Source organism: Geotrypetes seraphini, chromosome 4, assembly GCF_902459505.1.
Source record: "Geotrypetes seraphini chromosome 4, aGeoSer1.1, whole genome shotgun sequence".
NCBI lineage: Eukaryota > Metazoa > Chordata > Amphibia > Gymnophiona > Dermophiidae > Geotrypetes > Geotrypetes seraphini.
Window position 1 is genome coordinate 192,188,996 of NC_047087.1, and position 17,368 is coordinate 192,206,363.

Below are 17,368 nucleotides of genomic sequence, written 5' to 3' on the forward strand. Positions count from 1 at the left end.
CCGATATTGTTGGGGAGTCGGCGGTCCTTCGGGGTGAGGGTGCGAGTGGTCCTGCCGGGGGGGGGGATGTATCGGACGTCGGGGGGGGGGGCATCAGGCTTTCAGAATGGGGACAGACCTTCAAGGGGGGACAGTGCACGGAAAGTCAGGGGGGGTGAACGGAGAGTCGGGACAGCGCACGGAAAGTCAGGGCAGTGCACGGAAGTCAGGGGGGTGAACGGAGAGTCGGGACAGCGCACGGAAAGTCAGGGCGGGCGAAAGGAGCGTCGGGCATCATGCGCGTTATATGCCTGAGCGCGGTATAGAAAAGTTTTGGTACATATCATCGTGATTTCTGCGCGCTATACCCCTGTGCGCGTTTTACACAGGTGCGCGTTATATCCGCGAAAATACGGTAGATGCCTACTTTTCTGTATAGAATAGTCTTAAAATAGGCAAACACCTGTTTACCCTCATCTTAGACATTTTGTTATAAAATTACCTCCTCCCTTCCTTTATGGGCAAAAATAATTATATAAAATTACTCCCAAATGCATAGGCATTCCTGGGGGTGCAGTTTGGGTAGAGCAGAGGTGCATTTGTGATGCATGCATAGAATGCATGCGCATATTTGTGCCAGTCTTGTATGTGAATAGTGCTGGGAGCTTATTTTGTAGTTTCACATAGGCACTTGGGTTGTCTGTCAAAAAAATAGATTCCTGGCCTTACTGATCTGTACAATTAGGTGATATCTCCTTGTACCATCAGATGGAGGTATATGAAAAGCTAATCTTTACCAGTGACCTCACCTGTATAACCTAGTGGTGCTGAGTGAAAGGGTTAGTATTTTCTCTACCTGATATTAGGTTGTGATCCTTGTCCCTGGCTTAGCTCCCTACTCTGCTGGCTAAGGCTGCACAGTGTGGTTGAACCTAACGGCTGCTCCCAGGTTACCTGGTCCCCAGACTGGACTTGATTGAGCATGGAGCTTGGCTCCATGTCCCAATTGCACATTTTAGTAGCCACTGTGAGGCTTTGGCTTAGTCCTGTGTGGGTCCCTATCCTCCCCCTTGCCTCTATACCCTGTTTGGATGATTTATTTACCCCAGGCTCCCCCCTGCAGCATCTAGGCTTATGTCTTAACAAGGCTTTGGAAGTTATAGGATCATTATTAAATTGGTAATCTAAATGCCAGCTGCTGCAGCTGAAATAAATCTGAATATCCAGATAGTGGCTGGTTCTGAATATCTAGATAGGACAGACTGTGCTGACACGATCTATATTGTCATGACATTTAACACGTTAAAATTAAGACAGCCTGTTTTTGTTTTGTTTTTTTGTTAAGCCCATTGACACTTGCAGTGCTGTCCTGGGAGTCTATAATGATATCCAGCAAGTAATATCAAGCCATACATCTTTGTTTAATTGCATCTACAATTCTTCCTTACATCGGGCAGAGATTCTCATATACAGTATTTTTTTTAATTTTAGGACTGTGCCACATCATCGTCTGTGAATTAATCCATTTTCTCAGTCTCCCTTGCAAGAGTCATTTTTTGTGTTACAATAATGTCTGCTTACTTGTCCAGCTTGATGTATTTTTCTTCTTCTTGCTTCTCTTGCACACTGCTTATTATTTTATCATGTTACCCTGCTGCTGAATGTTTTCAACTATTCAATTATGTTGCGGTTGGTTCATTATTGACTGACTGCCAACCATAAAGCCATCCAAGATGATTGCTCTTAGGTTTCCTTCCTGTTTGGCAGTTGTCAGGTCTTGTCCTCCTAATTGAATTCTGGCTGATGAATTTTTGTCCTTTAGATGTGTGAATTTGTTTTCCGCATTCAAGCATACCTTCCAACTGTTGGCTGTCCTCCAGGTTTTTTTCAAGGCCTCTTTCCCCACATGTTGGCCCTGTCAGATTTTTGTGTCATCCACAAACAGGCATCTTTTCCTTCACATTTGTAAAGTCTCCATAAAGATATCGAAGTGACTCTAGCATAGAACTCTGAAAGCACCCAACGATCACTCTTGAGATCAGTTTTCAAAAGGGTTCATTTCCAGAGTTGGCTAGTTAAATCACTTGCCTTTAAAATTTCAGCCTGCTGGCAAGCTACATTTTCCCAGTTAAATCACTAGCTTGGCAAGTTTAGCCGGTCATTGAAGGGTTTGCGTCGGTAGCGTTCCTGGGGTAGGTTTATGAGTTAGCTGATTAGTCCTGATTTTCCTCTAAAGACCAGGTGAAAATTTGCCCAGAGAATAATAGGTTGAAATGAACAGGTAAGTTGTGCCGCTTTGTGGATTTTTGATTTAACTGACTAGTGCTCTCTCCAAGTTCTATTGCAGAAGTGATTCCTAGTTTACAGCTTTCTGTATTTGGTCCTGATAAACAGGTTAGCCAGTATGGGACTAAGTTACGAGCATTACTGAAGTCCAAATAGGTTACATTTGCTATTACTCTCTGTGAAAAAACTTCTTTAAGGAGACAACCTACTGAAGGAGTGTACTTTTTTTTTTTCATCTATGGGAAAAGGGGGCAATTCTGTAACCGGTGCCATACTGGTGCCTAGAGCACTAATTCTGTGGTGGATTCTGTTATGGAATACTAGGCATAAATCAGCGTGAAATTGAGTTATGCTTGTAAATTTTGGTCCTGCCTGTGAACACACCCTTACATTTAGAGTAAGCAAGTTTTAAGCATCATTTTATAGAATAGCGCAGCATAAATGTGTAAGTGCTAACATTCTATAAATTTATGGGTGCAAACCGCACATAAAATTAGGCACATGCTATAAAATGAGGGGGAAAATATTTAACAAGATGTCGCCTTTATACACTCTTGTTGGCTAAGGCCTATAATCTACTCATTTCAAAATGGCACTGTCTTTTTCTTTACCTCTTAATGATATCAGAGATATTAGTAAGTATGTGTATATGTACCTGATCCCACATTTAGCGCAATATCTTGGGATGTTAGTACATGCGGTCTAATATGCAGTTAGGATGGAAGTACCTAATGCCACCTAATAACCTTAACAGTAACTTGTCACCTCCCACAGTTACACCACAGCTTTGCACTTTCCATGTCATTTTTGCTTGTTAACGTGCAATGTGTCTATCATAATTGGATTATAAGCTCTTTCGAGCAAGGACCATCTCTTGCATGTTTATAGTATAGTGCCGCGTGCATCTGGTAGCACTATAGAAATAATAAGTAGTAGTAGTAATACCTGCCTTCTTCATTTGGGTATAGAAAGTCCCTTAGGATAGCAGCAGTCAGATTTGATTCATTAAGCTCTTATATGGTCTGATGTTGTCATATTTAGATCTTGGATTATCAATTGATTCAGGAACAAAACACCTTCCTGTGTTGTCATGAGAATTACACCAGTCGCGTTTTATTTTGGAACAGCTGAGGTACCTGCCTGGCTGAGAGTCCTTGCAGCAGTTTGTTATCCCTGCCCCCTCCCCCCCCCCCCAAATGGCCATACACTGGCTGCAAAAATAGAATGGATCCTCACTGCCTGCCAAATTTGTTGCATCATAAGCCAGACTTGGTGAAGAGGCGCAGGAATAATAAAAACAACTTGTTGACTTAGGCAGCGATACTGTGTATTTTAAGCTAGCATACACTTGATTGCCACGTAGCAACTGGAGCTGCAAATATATAATGTTATACCCAACGATTAACATGATGCCATTTGTTACGATACTGTCAGCACCAGGAGCAACTTCTTTAGGCATACGGGAGACTGAATGAACTTTAGGAATTGAGACGTACGGGGCAGTGTGTCTCAAGTTTTACCAGTATATTAGAACAGACTCTACTAATGTAGAGTCTGTTCTAAAATACAGGAGAAATGGACATTTATGTGCCAGGTGTGGGCAGCATAAATGTTGAATTTTAGAAAAATAAACTTATAAAAATATTATCTTTGAGATCTAAGAAACATAATCAGTTATGTTCCCAGTTCTACCGGCAGGCCCGCTGGCTTCACAGTCTGTTCAGTCCCTGCTACCCTGGAACAGCTGATGTAACTTCCTGTTGCACTGTAGCAGGGACTGAAGAGACCGCAAGAGGCTGGAGCTGGCGAGCCTGCCGGCAGTGCTGTACTTTAATCGCTAGCACTGCCAGCAGGCTATAAAATATTAGAGGGAGGGAGGGGGATATAATGGACTGTCACAACCGGTAGAAGCGGCAGGTGACTGAACTCTATTATACTGGAATGGCTGATGTAACTTCCTGTTCTGGTATAGCAGGGACAGAAGAGACCGCAAGAGGCTGGAGCTGGAGAGCCTACTGGCAGTCCTCTACTTTAATTGCTAGCACTGTCGGCAGGCTATAAAAGATTAGTTAGAAGGAGAGAAGGAGGGGTATAGTGGACTGCAGCAGCTGGCTGTATCCTGCTATACGGGAGCGGCTGATGTAACTTCCTGTTCCGGTATAGCAGGGACTGAAGAGACCACAATAGACTAAAGCCGATGAGCCTGCTAGCAGTGCTCTGCTTTAATCGGGGCAGAGCCGAGGAGACAAGCGGTGTTAAAGCATGTTACATTTTTCAACATGCATTATTTTCTTAACGCGTTAATCGTGCAGCCCTAAAAATGACCAAACTATACCTATTGTTTTCTGCTTTGGGTGAATCTCTTCATGAAGATGCTTAATAAATCCTAATAAATAAAATGAAAAGAATAAAATAATTTATGTAAAAAAGACTATTCTCACTACTTATAAATAAAGCCTATATGCTGGGAAGAAAACACTTGCATTGTGCATCCATGCTAGGGGCAGAGAATGTCTTCTGAAATAATTCCTATAGCATGATGCCCTTTGCTGGGTTGTTATTCATTGCTCTGTCAAGCCTTTATTATTTAGATTACTACAATCTGCTTCTAACTGGTCTCCCGCTGTGCTGCCTCTCCCCCCTTCAATCTGTGCAAAACTCTCTGCATGACTCATCTTCTACCAACCCCTCTCCTTAAATCACTTCACTGGCTCCTTATCCACCTTCTCATACAGTTCAAACTCCTATTTCTAACCTACAAGTAGTGCTGCCCGATTTACCGATTCACTTAGGTGAATCTATTCGTTTTCTAAAAAAATCAGACTCACTGATTCAGTGAGTCCTGTGTCTCCTGGTTTTCTAAAGCAGCGGTGGCTGGTGGGCAGAGGCAGTGCGGTAAATAGGCTGCTCCTTGCTTGCTCCGCTGGGGCCTTCCTTCTGCCTCATCACTGGTGACGTAACAGAGGGAAGCCCTGGCAGGGCAGGCCGCGAACAGCCTCTTCACCATGCTGCCTCTGCCCACTGGCCACCGCTGCTGCTACGTTAGGAGGCCCGAGGGGGGGTGTTGATTGGGAGGTACTGCAAGACGGTAAACACCCGGGGGCAGCAGAGGAAAATACTGCATAGCCCTCGACTGCATAGCCCTCGAGGCTGCACAAAATACTTCACGGGGCTGAATGTGGCCCTTGGGCCGCAGGTTGGACACCCCTGGTTTAGATCATAAGCTCCAAGCAGGGACTGTCTCCTTCATAACTGTGTACAGTGCTATGTACATCTGGTAGTGTTATAGAAATAATAGTCGTATTTAGATAAGGAACAAAAAAAAAGAAAAGATGTAGTAAAGGTTTTCTGGTCTCCTGAACCTAGCCTATACTTCTATTTGCTTCCCTATGGCATTGTTTGAGTTATGGCTATGGCTGTATCTTGGACTGCAGGCAGCATCAATAACAGCAAAAGGGAATAGTTATGGCAGGGAATGGTCGGGCATGCTTCTGCTTCCACGCTGAGAAGGCCACTCTGTCAAACGCTTTCTTGAATTCCATTACTGCTTTTGCTCCAATCTTCCGTACTGGGATACTAACATTGTTTCTTGAACAAATGCTTCCTTTTGTTACTTCTGAGTCTAGCCCACTTCACCCTCTTAACTACATGCCCTTTCTTTCCTTTGCTGTGACAATCCATATGGCAATCATTGATAGTTGCAGCTGGTTGTTTAGAGGCGCCTATGAAAATTTTCTCCAACCTTTCTTTTTTTCCTTTTATGCAGATAATCAGACTTCGAAAGTGACAAAAACAAAGGTCATCTGTCACCATGAGCTCCGGTAAGATGAAAAAGTTATTGCCAGGAGTAACTGTATGCTTATATGTGCCAGTAAGAATCAGTGTATAGCAGAGCTTCCCAAATTGTGGGTTGGAACCCCAAATGGGATCACAAGACCTGCCTTTGGGATCATGACCTCCATAGGTACATCATTGTTTTGCCCTCCTTGAAGGAGGGGGTGCCACACAATTTTATTTGACTGCAATCATGGGGTCATGGGGTCACAGCCACAAAAAATTTGGGAAGCACTGGAGTATACAATATGGGGGTAATTCTCTAGAGAGCACGTAAAGTTAAGTATTGGAATGATGCATGCGAAGTGCAAATTCTATATTGGTAATTGCATGCACAGTTGCTTTAAAGCAGGGGTGTCCAACCTTTTGGCTTCCCTGGGCCGCATTGGCCTAAAAAAATGTTTCTGGGGCCGCACAAACGCTGCAGAAAGACAGAAGAGGGAACCGGCAAGACGATAAACACCCGGGGGCAGCAGAGGAAAACACTGCATCGCCCTCGACCAGGGCCACACAAAATACTTCACGGGGTCGCAGGTTGGACACCCCTGCTTTAAAGAATCATTTATTTATTTATCCACCCAGTCTTTTTATCAAGCTGTGCTAGAGGCTTTTAGTGCGAGCCAGCACAGTAAATACTCCAGCGCTCATAGAATTCCTATAAATGTCAGAACACTTACCTTGCTGACCAGCGCTAAAAACCTCTTGCGCAACTTGAAAACCCAACTGGCTGAGAGTCCCCTAGGACAGGTTTAAGAGCCACTGAGATAGAGATTATGGCATGGATTCAAAGTATTTACCGTATTTTCACGCATATAACACGCGCATTATACGTGTTTTTACAAACCGTGCGTAACCTTGCACGGTATACGCGTGAGCGCGGTATATAAAATTTTTTTTACATAGTTCCCACCCCGCCCGACGCCCGATTCATCATCCGGATGGACCGCTCGCACCCCCACCGCTCGCACTCCCACCCCGATGGACTGCTCGCACTCCCACCCGAAGAACCGCTCGCACCCCCACAGTCTCCCCCCCTCCCCCATGGAGAAGCTGTCTACCTTGTTTCCGGATGCCAGTGAGCCCAGCTGTTTCCTCTGCCGGCGGTCCTGCCCCTTCTCTGAGCCCTGCTGCGCTGCTTCCTCTTCCGGCGGTCCCGCCCTTTCTCTGACGTCAGAGAAAGGGCGGGACCGCCGGAAGAGGAAGCAGCGTAGCGCAGGGCTCAGAGAAGGGGCCGGACCGCCGGCAGAGGAAGCAGCTGGGCTCACTGGCATCCGGAAACAAGGTAGACAGCTTCTCCATGGGGGAGGGGGGGGAGGCTGTGGGGGTGCGAGCGGTCCATCGGGGTGGGAGTGCGAGCGGTGGGGGTGCGAGCGGTCCTTCCGGATGATGAATCGGGCGTCGGGGGGGGCATCAGGCTTTCAGGATGGGGACAGGACTTCATGGGGGGACAGGCAGACCTTCAAGGGGGGACAGGACTTCAAGGGGGGACAGGACATCAAGGGGGGACAGGACTTCAAGGGGGGACAGGCAGGACTTCAAGGGGGGACAGGCAGGACTTCAAGGGGGGACAGGACTTCAAGTGGGGACAGGCAGACCTTCAAGGGGGGACAGGACTTCAAGGGGGGACAGGCAGGACTTCAAGGGGGGACAGGCAGGACTTCAAGGGGGGACAGGACTTCAAGGGGGGACAGGACTTCAAGGGGGGACAGGCAGACCTTCAAGGGGGGACAGGCAGACTGAAGGGAGTGAAAAAGCTATAAAATAAACCCACCAGCGTGTCAATGTGTTGCGAGGAAGAGATGTTCTGGAAAATTCTGCTGAGAAAACTCCGGGTCCATTTCCACCCCCCAGTTACCGTAGTCCACTCCACTGAACTGGTTCACACACTGAGTGGTGTTGTGCCTGCGTAGTTGTTTTGGGATCTCTTCTAGTGGTTTGTCAGTATCTCCTTGTGGTCCAAGGAAGGAAACTTTGTTAACCTTAGCATTGACCTTCAGAATATATTTGTGTGGCATTAGGCTATGTAGTGATCGAAAGAAAAAAACAGACCTTTGCACATTTTTGCACTATATGGTGGGTGTATGAGGAGATTCACATTTCCTGCACAGCTAAGTCCTTGTGAAGTTACCTTGTTCTTTCTGTATTTGACATCTAGCAAGGTCTCTGTTTGGAAGGAAAGATTTAAGTTATGGTAAAAGCAGATAGCGTTGCTGGTTTTAAAAAGGTTTGGACAAATTCCTGGAGGAAAAGTCCATAGTCTGTTATTAAGACATGGGGGAAGCGTCTGCTTGCCCTGGATCCGTAGCATGGAATGTTTGCTATTCTTTGGGTTTTGACCAGGTATTAGTGACCTGGATTGGCTACCATGAGAATGGGCTACTGGGCATGATGGACCATTGGACTGACCCAGTTAGGCTATTCTTATGTTATGTTCTCATCTGTAGGGGCCTTTGTTTTCACTTCTTATTTTAATGTATTTTTTTCTGGAAACTTATCAGTGTTTTTTTATAATGGGAACAAAAATGAAAGAGAATTACCGTAATGTGTGTGGAATTGGGGGGGGGGGGGGTTTAATTACCATAATTTCTTCAGCTAAATACCGGTAATTCAATCCACCTCAACCAGACATAGGAGAACTCACGCACCATTCACACACCCTTCAACCAAACACGTGAAAAGAAAAAAACTGTTCATTCTTATAAACAACCATATAACTTTTAATCTAGAGTTAGTGAGTATGAATTCAGCAACAAGAACAGAAATTACATGTTCATTCTTATAAACTATAACATTAACTAGTAGATCAAACGAAGTATCGAGGACAAAATAATCTAAATACAGTTACCGTAATTACGGTAAAGTTGTAAATAAACAAAGTTTACAGGTTTATTCAGTCATCATCATCACAGTCATCTGAATCCTTGAATCCATCAAAATCCGAATTGTCATCATCGTCATTAAATAAAGTGAGCACGGCCTGCAGACGATCCTCGTTTATTTCCGAAGTAATATCGTCATCATCGTCATCATCATCGCTGATATCCATGTTGTTGCCTCCTTCCGCTGCACTGGTAGTACCCCTAGTGTCATTGGTTTCATAAACAATGCCCGCTTTTCTAAATCCGTTTCGAATGGTATCTGGTGTTATTTTGTCCCATGCTGAAGCCACCCACTTGCAGACTTCTGTGAAAGTTGCCCGCTTCAGCCGCCCCGCGGGTGTGTACTCGTGCGTGCCGCTCTGCATCCACTCCTCCCACTCCTTTCTAATAAAAGTCTTGAATGGATGATTCACTGCGATGTCAGGTGGTTGCAGCTTATACGTCAGGCCTCCAGGTATCACAGCGATGTGGGCACGAGTAGAATTAATGTAGGCCTGAACATTTTTTTCTTTGTGGGCAGCCATGGCATCAAAAATTAACAAGGATTTTTTTGCAAAGAATCCACCCTGTCTTGCCCTAAAGCATTTATCTACCCACAATCTCATTACGTCGCAGTCCATCCATCCCTTCTTGTTGCAGTGCACAACCACACTGGTGGGCAGCTTTTCACGGGGCATAGTGACCCTTTTGAAAATGAGCATGGGCTTTAACTTAACCCCGCTAGCTGAGCAACCAAGAACGACTGTAAAACACGTTCTTTCATGCCCAGTTGTGGTGATGGCAACAGATTTAGTACCTGTGGGGGCTATGGTTCTTGTCGCTGGAATGTCGAATGCCATTGGAATTTCATCCATGTAGATGACGTCCTTTGCAGTGATGCCAAGTTCAGATATTTCTTTGGCGACAAAGTCACGGAAATCAATCAATTTTTGCTGCCAGTCATCTGGAAGTCGCTGGCCAACAGTTGTTCTCATTCTAACTGATAGTCCGTTCCTTTTCATAAATTTTGAGATCCATGTGAAGCCAGCTTTGAAGTCGGGTATTCCTCTTCCATTGGCAAGTAGTTTTGCCTTCATCTGAATCGCAACAGTAGAGACTGATTGATTTTGCTCCCTTCTCGCCAGAATCCACTGCTTCAAGTCATCCTCCAGCTGAGCCCATTTTGGTTTGGCCCCACAATGTGCCCGTTTTCGCGGATTGCATTTCTCCAGTTCCTTCTTATCTTTTCTCCATTCACGCACCGATGTTTCTCCAACATCGAACTCTCTCGCTGTGGCCCGGTTGCCTATTTCCTCAGCTTTCGCAACGACTTGAAGCTTAAAGTCCGCTGTATATGACTTTCGTCTCATTCCTGCCATTATGGCGGTAAATTTAAATTTAATTGATAAACTCTACTACCGGGTAGATAAATGCAGAATACCAATCTGAAGAGATCAAATTAAAATGTGGACTCTACATGCAGCATTAATCTTTTATAGGCTTACCCAAAGGCTGAGATGCTTTTGTATAGTCAAAATAGTATTCACTGGGCAAATTACAAGGCCAGATAGAGGGGGGCCACAGCCACGTGGTGAAAAGCACACCGCCAGAAAAACCACCTTGGTGACAGGTCAAAAGCGCGCCCCCACAACCCGGCGCAGAAAACTAAGCGGCAAGCATGCTCAGACCATTGCGCATACTTACAGAGCTGGGAGTAGGGCAGGGCGGGCGAAAGGAGAGTCGGGGCAGCGCACGGAGAGTCGGGGCAGCGAACGGAAAGTCGGGGCAACCAGAGGAGAGTTGGGGCAGCGAACGGAGAGTCGGGGCAGCGAACGGAGAGTCGGGGCAGTGAACGGAAAGTCAGGGCAGCCAGAGGAGAGTCGGGGCAGTGAACGGAAAGTCGGGGCGGGTGAACGGAGAATCGGGGCAACCAGAGGAGAGTCGGGGCAGCGAACGGAAAGTCAGGGCAGCCAGAGAAGAGTCGGGGCAGCCAGAGGAGAATCGGGGCAGTGAACGGAAAGTCGGGGCGGGTGAACGGAGAGTCGGGGCAACCAGAGGAGAGTCGGGGCAACCAGAGGAGAGTCGGGGCAACCAGAGGAGAGTCGGGGCAACCAGAGGAGAGTCGGGGCAGCGAACGGAAAGTCAGGGCAGCCAGAGGAGAGTCGGGGCAGCCAGAGGAGAGTCGGGGCAGTGAACGGAAAGTCGGGGCGGGTGAACGGAGAGTCGGGGCAACCAGAGGAGAGTCGAGGCAGCGAACGGAGAGTCGGGGCAGCGAACGGAAAGTCAGGGCAGCCAGAGAAGAGTCGGGGCAGCCAGAGGAGAGTCGGGGCAGTGAACGGAAAGTCGGGGCGGGTGAACGGAGAGTCGGGGCAACCAGAGGAGAGTCGGGGCAGCGAACGGAGAGTCGGGGCAGCGAACGGAAAGTCAGGGCAGCCAGAGGAGAGTCGGGGCAGCCAGAGGAGAGTCGGGGCAGGTGAACGGAGAGTCGGGGCAGCCAGAGGAGAGTCAGGGCAGCCAGAGGAGAGTCGGGGCAGCGAACGGAGAGTTGGGGCAGCGAACGGAGAGTTGGGGCAGCGAACGGAAAGTCAGGGCAGCCAGAGGAGAGTCGGGGCAGTGAACGGAAAGTCGGGGCGGGTGAACGGAGAGTCGGGGCAACCAGAGGAGAGTCGGGGCAGCGAACGGAGAGTCGGGGCAGCGAACGGAAAGTCAGGGCAGCCAGAGAAGAGTCGGGGCAGCCAGAGGAGAGTCGGGGCAGTGAACGGAAAGTCGGGGCGGGTGAACGGAGAGTCGGGGCAACCAGAGGAGAGTCGGGGCAACCAGAGGAGAGTCGGGGCAGCGAACGGAGAGTCGGGGCAGCGAACGGAAAGTCAGGGCAGCCAGAGGAGAGTCGGGGCAGCCAGAGGAGAGTCGGGGCAGCGAACGGAGAGTTGGGGCAGCGAACGGAGAGTTGGGGCAGCGAACGGAAAGTCAGGGCAGCCAACGGAGAGTCGGGGCAGCGAACGGAAAGTCAGGGCAGCCAGAGAAGAGTCGGGGCAGCCAGAGGAGAGTCGGGGCAGTGAACGGAAAGTCGGGGCGGGTGAACGGAGAGTCGGGGCAGCCAGAGGAGAGTCGGGGCAACCAGAGGAGAGTCGGGGCAGCGAACGGAGAGTCGGGGCAGCGAACGGAAAGTCAGGGCAGCCAGAGGAGAGTCGGGGCAGCCAGAGGAGAGTCGGGGCAGTGAACGGAAAGTCGGGGCGGGTGAACGGAGAGTCGGGGCAACCAGAGGAGAGTCGGGGCAGCGAACGGAAAGTCAGGGCAGCCAGAGAAGAGTCGGGGCAGCCAGAGGAGAGTCGGGGCAGTGAACGGAAAGTCGGGGCGGGTGAATGGAGAGTCGGGGCAACCAGAGGAGAGTCGGGGCAGCGAACGGAGAGTCGGGGCAGCGAACGGAAAGTCAGGGCAGCCAGAGGAGAGTCGGGGCAGGTGAACGGAGAGTCGGGGCAGCCAGAGGAGAGTCAGGGCAGCCAGAGGAGAGTCGGGGCAGCGAACGGAGAGTCGGGGCAGCCAGAGGAGAGTCAGGGCAGCCAGAGGAGAGTCGGGGCGGCATGCGCGGTATACCCATGAGTGCGGTATATAAAAATTTCTTTACATAAATTTGTGTTTTCCGCGCGCTATACCCGTGTGCGCGTTTTTACACGGGTGCGTGTTATCTACGTGAAAATACGGTAAACACTATACTGGAACACTCTGAGCACAATAACTTTGTTGGTGATTCTATTATACAAATAACATATTTGAAAGCATGGAGAAAGTGTACTTGCACAACATAACAGCATAGAAGCACATTGTTCATTGAATGATGAACATGAGAAAAAAAAAAAAACAGCAGAGGTGACCATGAGATACAGGACTCCTCAAATATGTTAAGAAAACATTTATTGATGCGAGCCTGTCCCAGACTGTTTTCAGCATCTGCCTACCTCAGGGCTATGGACTTGAAAAGTTGTTGACTCAAAGTCTTGTCAATAAACAATACATATTATAGTATCTAGAGTGGAAACGGCTACCGTATTTTTCCCTTCTTGCTAAGGCGACCCCTTTCAAGAGCCACGCCGTAAGACAGAAGGGAGACGGGTCGAACATGGGAATGGGACCCTGCATCAGAAGGTCGTCCTAGAGAGGCAGAGGAAGAGGATCCGCTACCAGGTGCCTCACCAGATCCGCATACCACGGACGGCGAGGCCAATCCGGCGCCACCAGCACCACCAAACCCAGATGATGAACAATGCGAAGAAGCACTCTGCCCACCAGCGGCCAAGGAGGGAACACATACAACAGCCCCTCCGTTGGCCACTGCTGGACCAGAGCATCCAGACCCTTGGCCAGACCGTCCCTGCGACGACTGAAGAAGCGGGGCACTTTGGCGTTGCCACCCGTGGCCATCAGGTCCATCAGGGGCTGCCCCCAAGCCTGCACTATCAACTGAAACGCCTCGGCGCCGAGACACCACTCTCCTGGATCTAGGAAGTGACGACTGAGGAAGTCTGCCTGAACATTTTCTACTCCGGCTATATGAGAGGCCGAGAGGTCCAGCAGATGGGATTCCGCCCAAACCATGAGCAGAGCCGCCTCCTGCGCCACCTGAGTGCTCTTGGTGCCCCCCTGACGATTGACATAAGCCACCGCCGTGGCATTGTCCGACAGCACTCTGACCGACTTGCCCAGCAACAGGGAGTGGAAAGCCAACAGCGCCAGACGGACCGCTCTGGTCTCCAACACGTTGATCGACCAGGCGGCCTCCTCCGCGGACCAGGTGCCCTGAGCTGAGTGACCCAAACACTGAGCCCCCCAACCCAGGAGACTCGCATCCGTCAAGAGCACCGTCCACTGCGGGAGATCCAGACCCACCCCCTGAACTAGGTGAGGGGTCTGGAGCCACCAACGCAGACTGCAGCGCGCCAAGCCTCGCAGGGGAACCGGAACATCCATCCCGTGCCTCTGGGGAGACCACCTCCGGAGCAGAGCATACTGGAGAGGACGCATGTGGGCCCGCGCCCACCTCACCACGTCCAGGGACGCCGCCATCGACCCCAAGACCTGGAGGAAATCTCGCGCCCGAGGACACCGGGACGCCAAAAGCAGGCGAATCTGAGATTGCAATTTGCTCACCCGGCCCTCTGGGAGGAAGACCTTCCCCAAGGAGGTGTCGAACAGCACCCCTAGGTACTCCAGACGCTGAGCCGGGACCAACCGACTCTTGGAAAGGTTGACCACCCAGCCCAGCGACCGGAGAAACTCCACCACCCGAGCAGTAACCCGGGAGCTTTCCTGCAACGACTTTGCCCGAATTAACCAGTCGTCCAGGTAGGGGTGTACTAGGATGCCCTCCGACCGCAAGGCCGCCGCGACGACCACCATCACCTTGGTGAACGTCCGAGGAGCCGTGGCCAGCCCAAAGGGAAGCGCACAGAACTGAAAGTGCCGACCCAAGATCGCAAAGCGCAGGAAACGCTGATGAGAGGCCCGAATGGGAACATGCAAGTAGGCCTCCGTCAGATCGAGAGAAGTGAGAAACTCCCCCGGCTGAACCGCCAGAATGACCGACCGCAGAGTTTCCATACGGAAAGAGGGAATCTTGAGAGCCCTGTTGACCCCTTTCAAATCGAGGATGGGCCGAAAGGTCCCCTCCTTCTTGGGCACCACAAAGTAAATGGAGTACCTGCCCGTGCCCCACTCCAGAGGGGGCACCGGAACAACTGCCCTGAGATCTAGCAAGCGCTGAAGGGTCTGGCGAAAAGCCTGCGTCTTCCCCGGAGTCTGACATGGAGAAGCGAGGAAAAAATCCGGCAGAGAGCGGGCGAACTCCAGGGCATAACCGTCCCGCACCACCTCCAGGACCCACTGATCGGACGTGATCTCGGCCCATTTGGGGAAAAATTTGCGCAGCCGGGCCCCCACCGGAACCAAAGGGGGCACCGGCAAGGCGTCATTGTGCAGGACGGGAATCGGGGGAACCGGCAGAGGGATTCCCTGCCCCCCGACGGGCCCCCCGAAAGGGCTGCATGCGCTGGAAGAACCGACCACGGGAAAATCCCGGAGACTGGAAAGAAGCAGCCCCACGCCCAGGGCGATACTTGCGAAAGTCCCGCAAACGCCCCCGGGCCGCACCCCCCCGAGACGCCGGGCGGGCACGGTCCTCCAGCAGACGGGGAACTTTCGAGTCCGACAGAGTCTGAATCAACTTATCCAAGTCCTCTCCAAACAAAAACGACCCCCGAAAGGGAAATTTAGTAAGCTTAGCTTTGGACGCAGCATCCGCCGCCCAAGCGCGCAGCCACAACACACGCCTTGCGGCCACGCCAAAAGCCATAGACTTAGCCGAGATCCGCACCAAGTCATATAGAGCATCTGAGAGAAATGAGGCCGCCATCTCAATCTTCGCTACCTCCTGATCCACCAGAGACCAGTCGTCAGACTCTCGATCCAAGACCCGCTCCGCCCACCGAAACACGGCGCGAGCGACCAGTCCCCCACAAATAGCCGCCTGGACCCCAAAGGCAGAGACCTGAAAATTTTGCTTAAGGATGCTCTCCAATTTGCGCTCCTCAGGGTCCCGCAAGGCAGAACCGCCCTCAACAGGCACGGTATGCCGCTTGGAAATTGCCGAGACCACCGCATCCACGACAGGCGAAGCTAACGTAGCCCGATCCCCTTCAGGAATGGGATACAGGCGAGCCATGCTGCGCGCCAGCCGAAACGGCGTCTCCGGCGTTTTCCACTGCTCCAGAATAATATCCCGAATATCCTGATGCATAGGAAAAGAGCGGGAAACGGAACGGATCCCCCGTAACAGGGGGTCCCCCACACGCGGAGTCTCCGGCGGCGCGTCCTCAAAACGCAAAACCGAAGAAACCTGCTGAATAAGGTCAGGCAGCTCATCTTTCTGAAAAAGGCGCACCACGGACGCCTCGTCACTGGAGAACGGGAAATCCGACAACCCTCCGTCAGCTTCCGTCCCCTCCAGAGAGTCCTGGAACTCCTCAGAAGGGTCCAGGTCCTCCTCCAGACCGACCCGTTCCTCCGACCACAAATTCTCGTCCCACGACACCTGCGGACGCTTGGACAAGGGAGGCGGCGGAGGGGACGTCACGCCAGACGAAAGAGGCAAAACCGCAGGGAGCGCGGAGGAAAACCCACCCCCCGACACCCCCTGGGCGCAACCGGGACCCCCAGCCGCCTGAAAATAGGCTCTGCATAAAGAAAAGAAAAATTCAGGAGAAAAACCCCCCGAGGATCCCAAGGGACTCCCTGCCACAGCAGGGGACCCAGCAGAACCTTGCCCCTGCATAGTCAAAACAGGGGGAAGGTCACCTGAGGTGGAAGACAAAATGGAGGGGCCAGACAGAGAAGATGGCGGTTTTCCCGCCAAAAAAACTCCCTCCATAGCCTGAAGCGGCTGAGAGACCTGAATAGTCTCAGCCGCTAAAGCAGGCAAGCCGGCATCAGCTGTTAAAAAATCAGCTGAGAGGGAATCCTCTAAAACCCGACCGTCGGCGGTTTGGGGAATCCCTCCGTGGGCGGACGGAGAAGACCGGGCTTCCCCACCGTTCCCTGCCGACTCGCGAGGCACCATCGGCGGGGAGCTCTGGGCGCCTGCAGCCGCTGCCGACGGAGCTCCTCCACCGCACCGGCCTGAACACCGCTTGCACAGGCCGGCCGCGAGTGCCTCGCGTCTGGAGCACAATGAGCACTTTTTCCCTTTAGAAGTGCTCATTGCTCCATACGCGACCTAGCTGCAAAAAAGTGCCGGTTAGTTGAAAAAATACAGTAAAATACAGTTTTCTTAAAGGGATACAACCCTCCAGACCAGCACTACCTCAGGATTTTTTTTTTTTTTTTTTTTTTACAGAACAGACTCCACAGGCTCTCGAAGCAATATGCCTTGCTTGATTTAGGGGGCAAGGCTTACTGCTGAGGCTCCTCTAAAAAAATATGGGGAGGTGGAGGAAGTGGGGGGAGGGACCCCGCTCGTGACCCGCCGGGTTTGACACCCCCGAGGTCGGACGAACCCCCAAACAGAGTCCGCCCAAGCTCCGTCCGGCTAAAAACAGGGACAATAAACCCCCTAAACAAATTCCAACAGCCCTACCAAGGGAGATGGGTACAGATCACTCAACACCTGCTGGAGACTGAAAGAAGACTGGGGGAAATAGAGAGGAGGGGCTAGGATATACTGTCCCAAAGTTTTGTTTTCAGTCTCCACCTGCTGGTCATGATTAGATATATACCCCATTCGTAAAGTTAACCTCTACTGGTCTGGAGAGTGCTAAAGAAGACACACTTTTTCCCCCAAAAAAAGTGGGTAGAAAAAGGGTGCGTCCTATGGAGCGAATACCCCCCCCCCCCCCCCGCCCGTTATCTTATTTAGATCGGCG

General features: G+C 50.7%; 1 protein-coding gene across 22 annotated transcripts in view; it reads left to right on the top strand.

Annotated features, from left to right (window-relative positions):
* Positions 1 to 17,368, top strand: part of SORBS1 (sorbin and SH3 domain containing 1) — a 510,557-nt gene that overhangs the window by 176,785 nt on the left and 316,404 nt on the right. For all 22 annotated transcript variants that reach the window (XM_033940055.1, XM_033940058.1, XM_033940056.1 and 19 more), the window contains one exon: positions 6,032 to 6,086. In XM_033940055.1, the coding sequence (XP_033795946.1) occupies positions 6,077 to 6,086 (10 nt within the window). In that variant the 5' untranslated portion in view covers positions 6,032 to 6,076. The remainder of the gene's footprint in view (positions 1 to 6,031; positions 6,087 to 17,368) is intronic.